We start from the raw sequence: 15,695 nt of genomic DNA, 5'->3' as shown, positions 1-15,695 counted from the left end.
AGAGCCTAGGATGGCAGGAACAGAATGGCCCTTATGGACCATCTCTTCTCATCATCTGACCCCTTCATTCAACCGATGAGGCTGCTGAGGGCTCAGACCAGCCCAGAAGCTCACACAGCAGAGCTGGGGCCTGACCTGGTCTGCAGTCACCTTTAGGAGGCTGCCTCAGCTGAGGGGGTTACCCAAGCCCGCCCATCAGGTCGAGGAGGCAGGTGACATGATGAGGTGCCCCCATTCCCTGGGGGGAGGGACTTCTGCTTCTCTGGCCTGGACAAAGCAGGACGCTAACTCCAACCCCTTCCTGTCTCTGTCCAGTATGTTTCCCACAAATCCTGGGGGAGCTCCCCAAAGTGTAAATCCGACCAGCCCAGCTGTGGCATCAGGATGCTGTGTGACACGGAACAAACTCCTTGCCCTCTCTGGACTCCGGTGTCCTCATCTATAAAACGGGTCACTCCTCCCCGGACTTTCCAAGCCCATGGGGCTGTTGGGAGGATCAGATAACAGTCCGATGGGAGAGTGCTTTCGGAGAGCAGGAGCTGTTTGGTGAGTAACGGGGGGGTTGCTGTTAAACCTGAAAACAATCCATTGGAAATCTCTACTTTCTGCTCAGTTTTGCTATGAACCTAAAATGGCTCTTACAGTAGTCTTTTTTTTTTTTTAAAGGACCTCTAGCAAGACCCTCTAAAGCAGCGGTTCTCAACCTGTGGGTCACGACCCCTTTGGTGGTCGAACGACCCTTTCACAGGGGTCGCCTAAGACCATCCTGCCTATCAGATATTTACATGACGATTCATAACAGTAGCAACATTACAGTTATGAAATAGCAACGAAAACAATTTTATGGTTGGGTCACAACATGAGGAACTGTATTTAAAGGGCCAGAAGGTTGAGGACCGCTGCAAAGCCTTTAAGTCAGGCAATATAATACGGGTTCAAATGCTGGCTTGCAATTTTCATGACTTTGGGCAAATACGTTAACCTCTGTCAGAGGTCTGGCTTTTCTTCTGCGGAGACAGGGACTCTGGGGGCGAAAGAAGGGCTGGGAAGATGCTACAGGATGTGATAAATGAGGGGAAGCCCCCCAGCCTGGGCAACTGTGGAGGAGGGTCCCCCACCTGGCTGTGAGAGGCGGTGGGGCTCCCTGTTCCTCTTCGCAGCCCCCTCCCTTCCCCACCAGGGGACTCTCAGCTCCACCCCAGGTAGATGATGATCCAGTCATCCTGCAGCGACTGGTCCCTCTGCCCCGGTTGCCAAGGCACTGCAGCACAACCTGGCCAATCGGGAAGGGGATGGGGGCCTGAGCCTCTGTTGCTAAAGCCGAAGCAGGATGCCTGGCCAATGGGAAGGGCGGCAGAGTGGAGCCACCATGGAAACCTCAGCCCTGAGATTCTGTTCCAACCAGGTTTTTGCTGTTTGCAGGGGGGAGGCTGGGCTTCCTGCATCCCTTTCCTTGCAAAGAGCATCTTGCAGCCCAGGGAGGACATGCAGGAGTCACAGCGAGGGTGCGTGACAAGAGGCCTCTGTAAAGAGTCGCAAAGGAACCAGCTTCGCAGGGCTCAGCATCAGATGCCCCCTCATCATTCTCCCCCACCCCTCAGATGCACAACATCACCTGGTCTATGGTCTCAGTCCTTCCCCACAGCTCTCCCAGCCCCATCTGTCCTGAGAAATGGCTGTGGGCTGCAGGAAAATGCCCACCCCCACGGGAAAGGAGCATGGAGCTCACCCCAGCGGTACCCTTCCACCCTCTAGCTCTGCGGCTTTGCACAAACGCTCCACCTCTTCTCCTCCGAGCAGGGAACTGCTGGAGGGTGAAGATGAGGGTCAGACAGGTGCTGGCCCCTCTGCAAAATTCAAAGACGGAGCAAATGGGCTCTGGGATGCCTCTCAGATCTCACATTCCAGACTTCATGCTGTCTTCGCCTCCAAGCTCTGGATCAGGTGGACCTATAAGAATACATTTCCAGGGCGGATCCCTGGCAATAGTGCCAGTGGACACAGATAAGACTCAGGTTGCCCTTAAAATGCCAGGCCAGCAGGGCTGGCCATTCTAGAGCTGAGGCCCAGAGGGGCAAAGCTGTCCCCTCAATGCCACACAGTTAAGCCTGAGCTCCCAGGCCCAGCCCTCCAGCCGGCCACGTGCAACCTCCTGCAACCAGCCTCCTCACCCCACCCCACCCCACCCCACCCCACCCCCGCAGGCAATCAGGGAGCTGTGCAGCCCAGGCTCTCAACACCCCTCATTTTGCAAACACGGGCATAATCACAACTGCAGGGGAAAGTGCTCCCACCCTTTCCCAGCTCTGCCCTGGCTTTCACTCTGTTGCCTGGCAACAGTTCTTTCCAGAAACCTAGGTGTCATCCTCAACAAGGGCCTGGCTGGCCCGCATCCTTCCCACCAAACCCATCGCCCAGTCATATCCCTTTTATCTCCTAAATGGTTGACAAGTCATCCACGCCTCCCCCGCGGCGCCCCCCCCGCCCCCCGCCCCTTCCCGGTCTGAGGTTCCATCACAGATTTCCTGGACAACCACACTGGCTCTCAGCGGCTTCCTGCTTTGACACTCGCTCATCCCACCCCCCACTTCCATTTGGGATCACCACAGCCAGACACGCTTTTAAAAATCCACACCTGACCGGGTCACCTGGTGCTGACTTAGAACCTTTTTTTTTTAAAAATATATTTTATTGATTTTTTACAGAGAGGAAGGGAGAGAGATAGAGAGTTAGAAACATCGATGAGAGAGAAACATCGATCAGCTGCCTCCTGCACATCTCCCACTGGGGATGTGCCTGCAACCCAGGTACATGCCCTTGACCGGAATCGAACCTGGGACCTTTCAGTCCGCAGGCTGACGCTCTATCCACCGAGCCAAACCGGTTTCGGCCGACTTAGAACCTTTAATGATAAAAACCAAAAAAATGTTTTATGCCTGGCTGGTGTGGCTCAGTGGTTGAGCATCGACTTCAGAGATGCTCAGTGGTTGAGGGTTCGATTCCTGGTCAGGGCACATGCCCGGGTTGCAGGCTTGCTCCCCAATGGGTGGCATGCAGGAGGCAGCCGATCCATGATTCTCTCTCATCATCAATGTTTCTCTCTCTCTCTCTCTCTCTCTTTCTCTCTCTCCCCCCTTCCTCTCTGAAATCAATAAAAATATATTTAAAAAAATAAAAGATAGTTCCATCTTTAAAAACAAATGGTTTATCACAGCGTACCTTCTATATTATTCTGTATGGGTTTCAGGTGTACAGCCCAGTGGTCAGACGATACCCTTCCCAAAGCGTCCCCCGATATTCCCAGGACCCGCCCGGCACCACCCATGGTGACTGCAGCATCACTATGTTCCCCATGCGGGACTGCACATCCCCGGGACGCGGTCACTACCCATCTGTACTTCTCAGTCCCTGAGCTGCCATCCTCAGAAGTGGCCCAGCACCAAGTCTGGCCACTCTTGTTGGTCTTTGCTCATCAACTGCTGCACGCTGTCCTTTCTCTGCGAGTCGCTCGCTCTCTGCCGCACCGTAAGGAAGCTCACACTATACCAGTATTTGTCTGACTTAACAAACTGTACCTTCTTATTAGGATGACTAGTAATTCCTTCTATAATCCTCACCCGAGGATATTTCTCCATTGATTTTTAGAGTGGAAGAGAGAGGAGAGAAATATTGATGTGAGAGAAACACATCACCTGGTTGCCTCCTGCACGCGCCCGGACCAGGGCCGACCCTGCAACCGAGGTACGAGCCCTTGACCGGAATCAAACCTGGGACCCTTTGGTCCGCAGGCTGACACTCTATCCACTGAGCCAAACTGGCTAGGGATTATTTATTATTTTTATTTAAAAAAATATTTTTATTGATTTTTAGAGAGGAAGGGAAAGGGAGAGAGACTGAAACATCAATGATGAGAACAATTGATCGGCTGCCTCCTGCACACTCCCCACCAATGATCGAGCCCACAAGCCGGGCTTGTGCCCTGACCGGGAATTGAACCGTGACCTCCTGGTTCATAGGTGGACGCTCAACCACTGAGCCCCCGTGGCCGGGCTGCCTTCTCGTTTGGTTTTAGTGCCAAAGCCCGTTAGCCCTCCAGAATCCCCTTCCCCTCCCACTCCTCCTTGAAGGCCAGAACTCTTACACAGCCTTCAAATCCCAGCCCACGACTGCATGATTTCACCACCATAATAGTGACCTGTGCACATTCGTGTTCACAGCCCTTCTTCCTCATGGACCTGTACGTAGATTGCTCTGAATATATAGTTGATGGGAGAACAATGAATGAGAGCATAAACCGTACGTGAACCTTTATCTTGTAGTGACGGGCTGGCCACGACTCCACTGGGAGCAGGGGATGTAAAAAGGGCCATTTCCCTGAGAGTCTGCATCACAAAACCCGACAGAAATGGTATCTTCCAACCACAGGGATGCCAGCCAAGGAGGCGTGTGTGACCAGATGCTGCCCAGGATGTGTGGTGGGAGGCAGACATGGGTGGGTCCCCAGACCAGCCCGGCTTCTGTCAACCCCCAACCTCAGACCCCAGCCGTTCCTGCAGGAGACGGTGGCGAGCGGCCGGTCCGACGCGCCTCCTGCGAGGGGAAGTGTGCCCCGTTTCACTTCTGCTTTGAGGTGAGACGCTTCCTGTGTCAGACCAGCCCGGAGCGCTCCTGTCCTCCTGTGCCAACCGCCCTCGGAGGCCAGTGCGGTGACTGGGGACCGGAGGGTCTGTGGCCTTGGCCCTCATCGCTGTGCAGGGAGCCAGGCCCCCAGCCTGCCCTCCCTCCTTCCCAGTGCCGGAAACCACTCACAATGGGCTTCTTTCTCCCACTCCTTTTTTTAAAAAATATATTTTTATTGATTTCAGAGAGAGGAAGGGAGAAGGAGAGATAGAAACGTCAATGATGAGAGAGAATCATCGATTGGCTGCCTCCTGCACGCCCCACACTGGGGATCGAGCCCACAACCCAGGCATGTGCCTTGACTGGGAATCGAACCGTGGCCTCCTGGTTCATGGGTCAATGCTCAACCACTGAGCCATGGTGCCTGGCTGGGGGCCGGGGCTGGGCAATTCTTTGCTGCAGGAGCCACCCTGGGCAATGCAGGGTGTTGGGAAGCACCCATCAGATGCCAGTAGCACTGCGGACTGTTAGGACAGATATTGCCAAATGTTTCTCAGACAGGGGTCAAAGTCGCCCCCAGTGAGAACCCTGGCCAGCCCCTGGTGCTCCCCCAGCAGGTACCAGGGGCCTGGAAAGGTGGGGGGTGCTTTAAGACGGCACAGAAACCAGGCTGGGGCCAGGGATGGCGCGCGGGGCACTTTACTCCACTGCTGCTATGTACAGGTATGTACAGTCGGTGTGAGCCTATGTACACTATTTCACAACATTATCTTACATCCTGTGCGCACTCCTAGTGGGAAGTGTGGATCCTGCTCTGAAGAGTCCCCGGGGGGTGCAGGAGGGGACTCTCGGAGGAGCCACCCCCTCTGAGGACACTCCTGGGGGCTGCCTGTTCCCTTCCCACGGGCCATCTGGGCCTCCCACCTGCTCTGGGCGGGCGCTAGCTGCTTCCAGAATCCTTCTCCTCGAGCGGAAGAACACGGGGGAAGCGGCGGCGGCCCCCGCCCACTGATGGTGGCAAACTGCCATCGACGCCCAGAGCCTGGCTGATCCCGTTGCATATCAGTAGCAGACGGGCATCCTCCCATCCTCTGACCCACGCCGCCCGTCTCAGGGGGCGCTGGCATGCATCTTCTCCAGGCAGCTCGCCCAGAACGTGACCAGCCGGTTGTCGCGGTTGACGCAGAAGTCGGTGAAGTCCCTCAGCAGCCGGTCGGCGAACTTCTCGTCGCCCGTGGCACTGGAGCGCCAGGTCTTGGTCAGCATGGTGTTGTAGGCCCAGTTGTAGCCGATCCGCTCCTCGCAGAACATGTTCTGGTTGGCGGAGCTGGTGGAGTTGCGCCGCCGGCGCTGCTGCCCCGAGAACTTGCGCTTGGAGTAGGGCAGCTGCAGGAACACGGTGCCTGGAAGTAGGGGAGGGGGCTGGGTTGCAGCCACAGGCGGTGTCCCGGGCGGGGTCGGGGTTGGCTGGGCGGTTCTGCAACCACAGGCGGATGCAGACCCTGTGCATGGGGCCCACCCCCTCCCCCCTTCTCTCCAGAGCGCCTCACCTGTGACATGGATGTACTGAGGCTTGTTCTCAGCTGGGAAGTTAAAAGCAGACGCGGAATATTTATCTTGCACAAACCCAAACCTAAGGGAAAGACAGGAAGACGCACTGAGTAGGGCCTCTCACGGGACCAGGGGCTAACAGGACTCCGACAGGCTGGGCTAACAGGGTCTGGAAAGGTCTCCTTCAAGACGGAACATGGAGGCTGCTTCCATCTGTCCCGGCTGCGTCTCAATCTCTACCTCTCCCACGGCTCACCGGACCTCCTCCCGCCCAGCCTCCGTTCACCCCCGGGTGGCTGAAAGCCCCCTCCCACCACCCTCTTCCTCATCCCCTGCACCTGGCACCCCCAGCCGTCCCATCAGACCTTCCCACGGTGCCCACCACATCCTCGGGGCTGTCAAGCCCTCCAGAAAACGGTCCTGATCTTTCTATACCGTAGCCACACCTCTCTCCCTTCCTCGTCTCCCACACTAAGCACATAGTAGGTGCTCATTAAAGGCCCGGAAGGGAAATGAAGTATCTTAATTGAAATTCTGTTCTTAGAAGCGAGGACCACCAGTCCGGGCTCTGCTTCCCTGCCGTCTGGAATGGGCAGGAGGGGCCGTTTTTCATGCACGGCTGTTCCTTCCGGCTTCTGTCTCCGGCTTGTTCTATTCCTGGTTTTTCTATTTCGTGAAGCCCATTTGTCACAGCTCTACCTGCTAAGTGCTGCAAAGGACATATTAATAGATGTGGCTCCTGCCCTGAGCCCGACGCTTTATGTAACGCAGGCGGGGACACGGGCAGAACTCCAGGAGGTAAAAGGCCTCTCTCCTCTCCTGGACCAAGTTCCTCAGGGAGGTGCTGTGTGGTAGCCTCTACATTAGTCAGATCTGCACACACATGGACCGGCTAACACGCCCCGCAAGCCCATCGCCCGCAGGCTGATTCCATCAGGTGCAGGCGGGGCCTGGGTTTTCCTCTCTTCCTCTCTACTTCTAATCAAGTCCTTCATTTCCTCGGTGTAGATCAGCCTGAGCCAGATTCTTGCCTCATCTCTTCCTTAAGTCACCAGGAAGGAGCTTCCATTTTAAAAAGGTAACCTAAGCTTTGCGCACTGGCAGTATCGTAACCAATGAGGTTTACCCGAGGTGTGATTATTGCTATTTGGAAAAAAAAAAATGCATGGCTCAGTGGTTGAGCATCAACCTATGAGCCTGGAGGTCACAGTTCCATTCCTGGTCAGGGCACATGCCGGGTTTCGTGCTCGATCCCCAGTGTGGGATGTGCCGGAGGCAGCCGATCCATGATTCTCTCTCATCACTGACGTTTCTGTATCTCTCTCCCTCTCCCTCCCTTTCTGAAATCAATAAAAAAAATACATATTTTTTAAAAAAGGCAATTTAACCACATGGTCCTTGGCCCCCTCACTGACTATCCCCGGGATGAACAGCCGAGCCTGGGGAAGGCTTTCCCTGGAACACAGCTGAAGTGCCAGGAAATGCCTACTGACTCTTCTATCGCTGCTTAAGCACTGACTGTCTTTTCGGCATGTGTCAAGGGACTCTTGACAAATTCCAGTTTTTCGTCTCCTGTTATCTCCTGGATAGCCTGTCTCAGGTCTTGTTGGAGGCTAAGGAGGGGGCTCTGCTCTCCCCTCAACTGGAAGGCGACGGAAATCAGGTCTGAAAACAACAGCCACGGGAACTGGAGAGGAGCTTTGAAACCAAGGCCGGGGTCCGAGCAGAGATAAGCAGCGCATGTGACATTGGGGGGCCAGCCCTGCTTCCCCAGAAATGAAACAAACGGGGCTTCGCTCTGGGAACTGCTATTCCAGACGAACGCGAGGGCCTCCCTGCCATTCTCTCTTTCGAAGGGACGAACCTGTGCGCAATGGCTTCCTGGAAGAGGTGCATGCGGTCCCAGTACGTTTCCGGTTCAAAGCCTGAAAGGGAAAAGGAGTAAATGCTCGGCTGTGACCCTAAGGTACGCGACTGGCCGGGGTCTGGCCTTCTGAGCCCTTCTCTGCTCTTGGCAATGCCTCCCCCTTGGTCACAGGCTCAGCTTTTCCACCCGCCCTGCCTCCGGAGAGACCAGCCTCTACCCCAAGGGGGGACGCGCCAAAGAAAGCGACAGCCACACATTCTCACCATCCCCTCCCCTGCGTTCCATCAGGATCTAGAGAGGGGACGAACGTGAGCCCTTAGGAGCCAGTGTGAGCTGCCAGGACTCATTCCAATGACCTCCTGTGTCAGCAGCGGAAAGGAGCATGATGTCCCAGTGCAAAAAGGAGAGGAGCTTTAAGGGCTCTGGCCAGTGTTGCTCAATGGATAGAGCCTGCAGACCAAAGGATCCCGGGTTCGATCCCGGTCAAGGGCCCAGGAGGCAACCAATCAATGTATTTCTCTTACATCGATGTTTCCTCTGTCTGTCCCTCTCTCTTCCACTCTCTCTAAAAATCAATGGAAAAATATCCTTGGGTGAGGATTAACAAAAAAATAAAAAAGAAATGCATGTTATCTGCCTCTAAGGACCACCTTCCATTTCCCTATGAGGAAAGGCAATATTATAAGCTGGGTGGGGAAATGGAAGCAAATTAATATAAAAATAATTTTGGAAAAGTGATCGTCTGGGGAGGGGCGGGGACATACCCTTCCCCACTGCCCACTTTGTTGTTCCAGCCCCGCTCCTCCTGCTCCTCCTGCGGGGCTGCCTTGAGGACCAAGAGGGGCGAGAGGGGGGCTGAGAGCCTGTCCCACAGCAGCAGGCCAGGGGCCAGGGCCGCTCTCAGGACGGAGGTGCCACGGACATCCCCAAGGCCCGGGTGCCTGCAGTGGCCTCGTCACTCCTTCCCACTTGGACTCTTCTATCTAGGACAGACCTGAGGATTCTGGGCAACGGGAGAGCAAGGGAGAAAAAGGCTTTGGCTTTAATAGGAAAACACACACACAGCAGATTCCTGTCGGGTTTTTAAGGGTTTGAATTCACTGTTATCAGAAGGGGCGACAACTGGAAAAGAACCAGCACAGAAGCAAGAAAATCGAATTTTAGACTCAAGCCCTTATTCCTTGAAGCTAGGACTCCTTTCGTTCAGCTGTAACCATGGCAACCCACAGAGGCGGCTGGTCTTGATGACAGGGTTATGAGTGGCAGAGAAAACCATCAGCTCACACAAAAAATGTCCCCCGATGCCAGCCCCTTGCGCTATCCTGTGCTATCACCGTGAAGGTGGAAAACCCCAGAGGAGGCTCGGACGGGGCAGGGACCATCTCTCTGTCCCCTCAACACATGAAAAACAGCACCATGAGGCGGTGCCTGGCTTAAAATAGTCAGATACACACACATTAGGCATTTCCGAACTGCAAAAATGGTCCTCCCTCAGCCACACTGTGAGGTCACACAAGTGTGTGTGTGTGTGTGTGTGTGTGTGTGTGTGTAAAGAGTGCTTTATAGCCCCGCTGGTGTGGCTCAGTGGTTGAGCATCGACCTATGAACCAAGAGGTCACGATTAGATTCACGGTCAGGGCACATGCCCAGGTTGTGGGCTCGATCCCCAGTGTGGGGCGTGCAGGAGGCTGCCGATCCATGATTCTCTCTCATTATCGATGTTTCTATCTCCTACGTGGGTTAGCTCCCCAGAGGTGTCCTTGGGGGGAAGAGGGGTCTGGTCTTACTCAAGGAGCCGGAAGCCCCGAGGGGAGCATCTCTTACTATCGAACAGGTGCTCGCTGCCCTCCTTGAGCAGACAGCTGACGTTGAGCGGGATGAAGAGCTGGGCTCGAAGCGGGTCGCCGTACAGGTAACTGGGCAGCGCAAAGGGACCCTCCAGAACCGGGACCAGCAAAAAGCCGCAGGAGGTGGCTTTGCGATGCCACCCTTGGACCTGGTGGAAAACACAGACACAAACAGTGTCACCCCCGCCTGGTGCGGACGAGAGGAAACACTGCTCGGGGAGCGAAGCTGCCAGGTGGCGTCACGCACGCTGACGGGCATGTTGGTGATCGCTGGCTCCCAACCAGTCCCGGGCAGGAAAACGCAGTCTCACCTCCTGACGAATACTCGCAATTGTGAGCTACGCACAGTTCCTCCCGGCAGCCCATGCATCTGCAATGCCGGTGTTTCTTTGGGGAGGAGGAGACTGGAGAGAGCTATTTCTTGCCTCTAAAAACCCTTCTCACCTGGCCTGTGTGACTCAGTGGTTGGGTATCAACCCAGGAACCAAGAGGTTGCTGGTTTGCTTCCCGGTCAGGGCACATGCCTGGGTGGTGGGCTCGAACCCCAATAGGGGGTGTTCAGGAGGCAACCGATCGATGATTCTCTCTCATCACTGACGTTTCTATCTCTCCCTCTCCCTTCCTCTCGGAAATCAATAAAAAGATGTATTTCTTGAAGTGACATGATTTGCTACTAAGCACCCACTGAGCCCTCTGCACAGCGAGCCAGGGCCCCATCTGCAAGGAGAGGAGATGCTCACCATCTCGAAGAGGACCGCGGCGGTCACCGCCATCCAGTGCAGCTTGATCTCGAAGGCCGCGTTCAGGGAGAAGTTGCCATGGTAATAGCAGCTGCACCACTCCAGCCGGTCTGTTCGGTTGTTCACGTCCACGTCCAGCGTCACAGTCCTCTGCTCCGGGACGGTGGCAGCTATGTCCGCGCAGAGGAGGGGCCCCAAGAGAGAGGGAGAAGGAGGAGGGGATGAGGAGGAAGAATAAACACCCAGATAGGAAACTGCAGAATCATCTAAGAGAAAAATCGCAGATTCTAGAAGCTTCTGGGAAGATTCTAGAAGCTTCCTGGAAATCATCTAGTCCAGGGGTTGCAAACTTCTGTAAAGGTCCAGATAAATACTTTAGGTTTTGCAGGCTATGCGGTCTCATATAGAGACTGTTTCAATGGCTCAGGTCTGCCATTATAGTGCAAAAGCAGCCACAGGCATGACGTAAACGTAGATTTTATTTACAAAAACAGATGGATTTTTAGGGCAGTGAAACTGCTCTGTATGATACTACAATGGTGAATACATGTCGTCATACGTTTGTCAAGACCCATAAAATGTACACCATCAAGAGTGAACCCTAATGCAAACCACAGACTTTGGGTGATGATAATGTCAATGAAGGTTCATCGATTATAACAACCATCCCACTCTGGTGCGAGATGTTGATAGTGGAGGAGGCTGTGTTTGTGTTGGGACAGGGAGCATATAGGAAGTCTACTTTGTGCTCAATTTTGCTTCGAGCCTAAAAGTGCTCTAAAAATAAAATTTATGCGCTGGTTGATTTGGCTCAGTGGATAGAGCATCGGCCTGTGGACTGAAGGGTCCCGGTTCAATTCCAGTCAAGGGCACATGCCCAGGTTGTGGGCTCGATCCCCAGTAGGGGGTGTGCAGGAGGCAGCTGATCAATGATTCTTTCATCATTTGATGTTTCTAACTCTCTCTCCCTCTCCCTTCCTCTCTGAAATCAATAAAAATATATTTTAAAAAAAGAAAATGTATTATAAAACAAACAAATAAACAGATTTGAGCAGGTAAGCCACAGTTTACCTCCCCCAATCTAATCCCGCCCCTGCATTTATAGTTGAGGAAACAGCAGCCAAGGAGGGAAAATGTCTCGGCCAAGATCAGAGTCAGAGCCTCCGCCGGCTGAACCCCTGACCTTCTGATCCCAGTGACCCACGAAGGGACACAACTGGACCAGCCATCCAAACCACATCACAGTCCAGGGCAAGTCTCCCTTTTCTGGTCTCCACCCCGAAAGGCAACAGTTCTATAATCTTGCCTCAAGAAACCTCATCATGAGGCCGAATGCCCTGTTTCATCAACCGTGTGTTACTCAAAAATTCCAGGTTAGTATCCAACTTGCTCATCCTCCCTGGGTCTCCTGCTCAGAAATCCTACGCAGCCACAGAGGAGAGCTCTGATCAATGAAACGTGGATGAGTCACAGCCTCCCTGCGTGCCTTCTCCTCTGGCCACCTCGCTTGTAATCATCCTCTCTCCTCCTGTTCCTGGTAACCCTTCCTCCCAGTGTAAGCCTCCCGCTCACCCATGGTCACCTCGAGGCCTGGCCAGGATCCCACGGACACTGCTTAGCTGGCTACGATACTTAAGGCGAAAGAATTCAGTGGCTCTGATGCTAAAAGTTTCATTGAAACTGGCACACAAATCCCTCCAGCCCTGACCTGCTCTGACTCTTGTCTTCCTGAGGCCGTGGTGCAGTATGGTCGGGCTCAGACGGTGGAGAAAACACGCCAGTCCTAACACTGCATAGAAGCAGAGCCTGGGGCAAATTCCTTCCCCTCCCTGAGCCTCAGTGTCACAAACTCTGCAACATAAATCACAGCCTCGCTCCGGCACGGGAGGAGGAGTAAATGAGGTAACTGTCTGCCTGCTGCAGTGCCGCCTCATGAGTGATCTAGAAACCAGAGCACGCCGGCTGTCATCGCACGGCACCGCCTGGGGCGGGGCAGGGCTAGAGCAGCCGCATCACCCACGGAAAGCACTAGAGCAGCCCAGGGCCGCGAGGGCAGAGGACAGCACTTGCTTTGGGCTGTGGCTCACTCCTCCCACCAGCTCTGAAAACACCCTCGCCCGGCCTGACACCTGCAGAGGGAGGTGGGCCTCCCCGGTTTGCTGAGCTCCCCAATCTTGGCTCCTTCCTGGAATCTTCAGTTCCCTCCCAGGCAGCCAATCCCAACTGGGGGCAATGTCTGGAGACGTTTTGCCAGTGGGCGGTGCCACTGGCATCCAGTGGGTAGAGGTCTGAGAGGCTAAGCAAACTACGAGGCACAGGACAGCGCCCCCACCCCCCACACACAGAATGATCTGGACCCCAATATCCACAGTGCTGAGGTCGAGGCCCCTGCTCTCTGGTTTTGCACATTCCGCACGAGGGACTCACATCAGAAGAAGCCCTTTTATCGAGCACTTTAAAGGAAAAGACGTTCTTCAAATAACTGCTAGTTACTCCCCACCTAAAAGGAGCCCAAATCTAACGAATGTTTTACAAAACAGATTCCTACAACGCGTTTGTACACTTGCTGCTGTCAGCGCCCCTGATTTTCTGCCTCTAACCTGGGCGATCCTGAGCGACTGTCGCCAAGCTTGTAAGAGCAAAGAGCTCTCTGTGCTGGTCTGAGGGGCGCGCCCTGTGAGAGTGACGCTTGGGCTTCTGGCACGGGGTCGGGTTCTCTGGGAATCTCTCTTGCTTCTCTCAGCTCTCAGGAAAAGAAAGTATCACCGTACACCATCCAATACTTATTTAAAGTGGCTCATTGTGCCTCTGTCTCTGAACGTGACCTTGGGGAGAGCGGGACGCTGATGAACACTGTTTGTTGGTCGGGACAATAATGAGCTCGACCCACTCGCAGAAGCCAGCGCAGGGCCTGCAGTGCCCACAGACCGAATGGCCAGCGTGACCGCTACGGCGGCTTCGATCCCGGTTCCCAGGCCTCGTCCCCTCGGCTGGTGGCCACTGCCTCAGCCACCCGCCAGCGCACCGCCAGGCCCTATGTGGGTCGGGCACCTACCCAAGAGCGCAGCGGCCTGGCTCCGTCCTCCGAAGCTGCGGCTGAAGGAGCTGTGCCTGCTCGCGTAGGAGGCCGGCCGGCTGGGCAGCCAGGGCAGGAGGAAGGCCGGGATCTCCGAGTGTAAGAGCTCTTCGGCCACGAAGGCCACCTCAAACCACTTGCGCTGGAAGCTGGCGAAGTCGTCCACCGCGGGCGTGTGCCAGGTGGTGGGCTGCTGCACGGCCACTGGGGAAGCAGAAGGGAGAGAAAGCGCCTTGGGCACGAAGGCCTGTTTTCTTACGGACACACGCTACAACACGGGTGAGCCATAAGCACATCACGCTGAGCAGAAGCAGCAAGACACAAAAGGCCACACTGTAAGAGTCCCCTTAAGAAATTGTTCACTTTGACCGGCATTTCTTCAGCTTGAAGGTACAATGGGTCACACTCAGAAATGAAGGGAAGAGGTGGCCGGGGCACACTAGCGGCTACAAGGGAGACGGCCTGCCTGATCTCTCTGACCCATCCCTGGGGAAGAGCGGCACAGGCCGCTTTATCGGATGCACGATTCCTGAGACCCATGGCCGGACGCCTTGTCTGCAGGACGGGAGTCACACAGCCCTGTGCGCCAGGGGACCACAGCTGCCTGTCTGCATCCTGGCTGCCTCCGGTGCTGTGCGAGCCAGCTCTGACCGGCTGGGATTGCTATCCTCTTGGGGATCACTTTTCCTCATTAAAAAACCCGCAAACAAACATATAAAACATATCTTGGGAAATATGTTAGGTCTTGATGGTCTTCCTGGGGGAAGAAATGGAGCCTGCAGGCCCAGCGAGGAGAAAGTGCTGTCCGACATGCAGGTTCGAGCCCATCATGTCATCCTCAGACCCACCTGCACTGGGTGGGGGCGCTCTAATCAAAGCAGCTACCAAAACATGGCCCGCGGGAATTTGCTCACGCCAGGTCCCTTCCCCTCCGGGAGGGTTATCTTCCATTCACCCTGTTCCCACCAAGAACGTCCTGTAGCTTTAAGAAACCCGCGTCACTCCAGCTATGCTTAAATTAAACACGAACGCTCAGGGAAGCTGACAGGCCTGGCACAACTTGGGAAACCAAGTGACCCAAGAAGCTCCGGCAGCAGCGCCATTTGAGAGAGGAAGTCACCGGGCAAAGCACCGGCCCCGTGGCCCCAGCGTTCCGCGTCTCTGACCTCGGTCGGGCTCTCTGTCCATGACTATCTTGTAGAAATAGAAGCCATAGATGAAGGTCCGCCAGACTTCGCCAGACGCGTGCGTGATGAGCTGCTCCTCCAGCATTTTCTGAGGGAGAGACAGTGAAACTCTGAAATTCCCGCAGAGGGACATGTGAGAGGCGCAGCCCCCGTACAGGGCGGGGTGGAGGGAATGACAGGGCCCCAGGAGACCGTACCCTCCACCCCATCAGCCACAGCTGCACCCTGCGAAGTACTGTGCCTGGTGCAGACAATGCTATAAAGTACAAATGTGTATTTTAACATCATCAAATATTTCAAACATAAAGAAAACCCGACTTCAACGAAGTTAATATTTTACTATACTGACATCAGATCTTTTTTTAAAATATATTTTTATTAGCGGGCTCGGTAGCGCAATGGATAGCACATTGGACTTCTAAATATATTTTTATTGATTTCCGAGAGGAAGGGAGAGGGAGAGGGAGATAGAAACATCAATGATGAGAGAGAATCATTGATCGGCTGCCTCCTGCATGCCCCCCACTGGGGACTGAGCCCACAACCCGGGCATGTGTCCTGACCGGGAATCGAGCCATGACCTCCTGGTTCCTAGGTCAACGCTCAACCACTGAGCCCTGCCGGCCGGGCTCAGCCAGATTTTTAAGTCGTGTCTTTCAAAGCAAGACAAGCTCCTTCCTCAATTCCAGACAGTCCTCACACTTATTAAAAGCAGACCCTCACCCTCCCCACCCCAGACCTCGCTGCTGGAAAGGGCGGCCCCTTTAGAGACGGGCTCTGGCTTCCCGGGCCTAAGCAGATGGTTCT

The 15,695-nt window shown here is 54.7% G+C and overlaps 1 protein-coding gene and 1 pseudogene across 8 annotated transcripts in view; one reads left to right on the top strand and one right to left on the bottom strand.

The window, feature by feature from the left end:
- Positions 1-4,856: 4,856 nt before the first annotated feature.
- Positions 4,857-15,695, bottom strand: part of DEPDC5 (DEP domain containing 5, GATOR1 subcomplex subunit) — a 62,215-nt gene continuing 51,376 nt past the window's right edge. For all 8 annotated transcript variants that reach the window (XM_070399484.1, XM_070399487.1, XM_070399486.1 and 5 more), the window contains 7 exons: positions 14,868-14,976; positions 13,681-13,905; positions 10,626-10,795; positions 9,863-10,034; positions 8,036-8,096; positions 6,171-6,253; positions 4,857-6,023 (listed from right to left, as the gene is read on the bottom strand). In XM_070399484.1, the coding sequence (XP_070255585.1) occupies positions 5,731-6,023; positions 6,171-6,253; positions 8,036-8,096; positions 9,863-10,034; positions 10,626-10,795; positions 13,681-13,905; positions 14,868-14,976 (1,113 nt within the window). In that variant the 3' untranslated portion in view covers positions 4,857-5,730. The remainder of the gene's footprint in view (positions 6,024-6,170; positions 6,254-8,035; positions 8,097-9,862; positions 10,035-10,625; positions 10,796-13,680; positions 13,906-14,867; positions 14,977-15,695) is intronic.
- LOC138998201 (U4 spliceosomal RNA) lies at positions 7,258-7,383 on the top strand (annotated as a pseudogene).

The sequence above is a fragment of the Myotis yumanensis genome, unplaced genomic scaffold (genome assembly GCF_028538775.1).
Source record: "Myotis yumanensis isolate MYYU_CA2020_CCGP unplaced genomic scaffold, mMyoYum1.0.hap1 SCAF_19, whole genome shotgun sequence".
Lineage (NCBI taxonomy): Eukaryota > Metazoa > Chordata > Mammalia > Chiroptera > Vespertilionidae > Myotis > Myotis yumanensis.
This window is presented reverse-complemented; position numbering and strand designations above follow the sequence as displayed.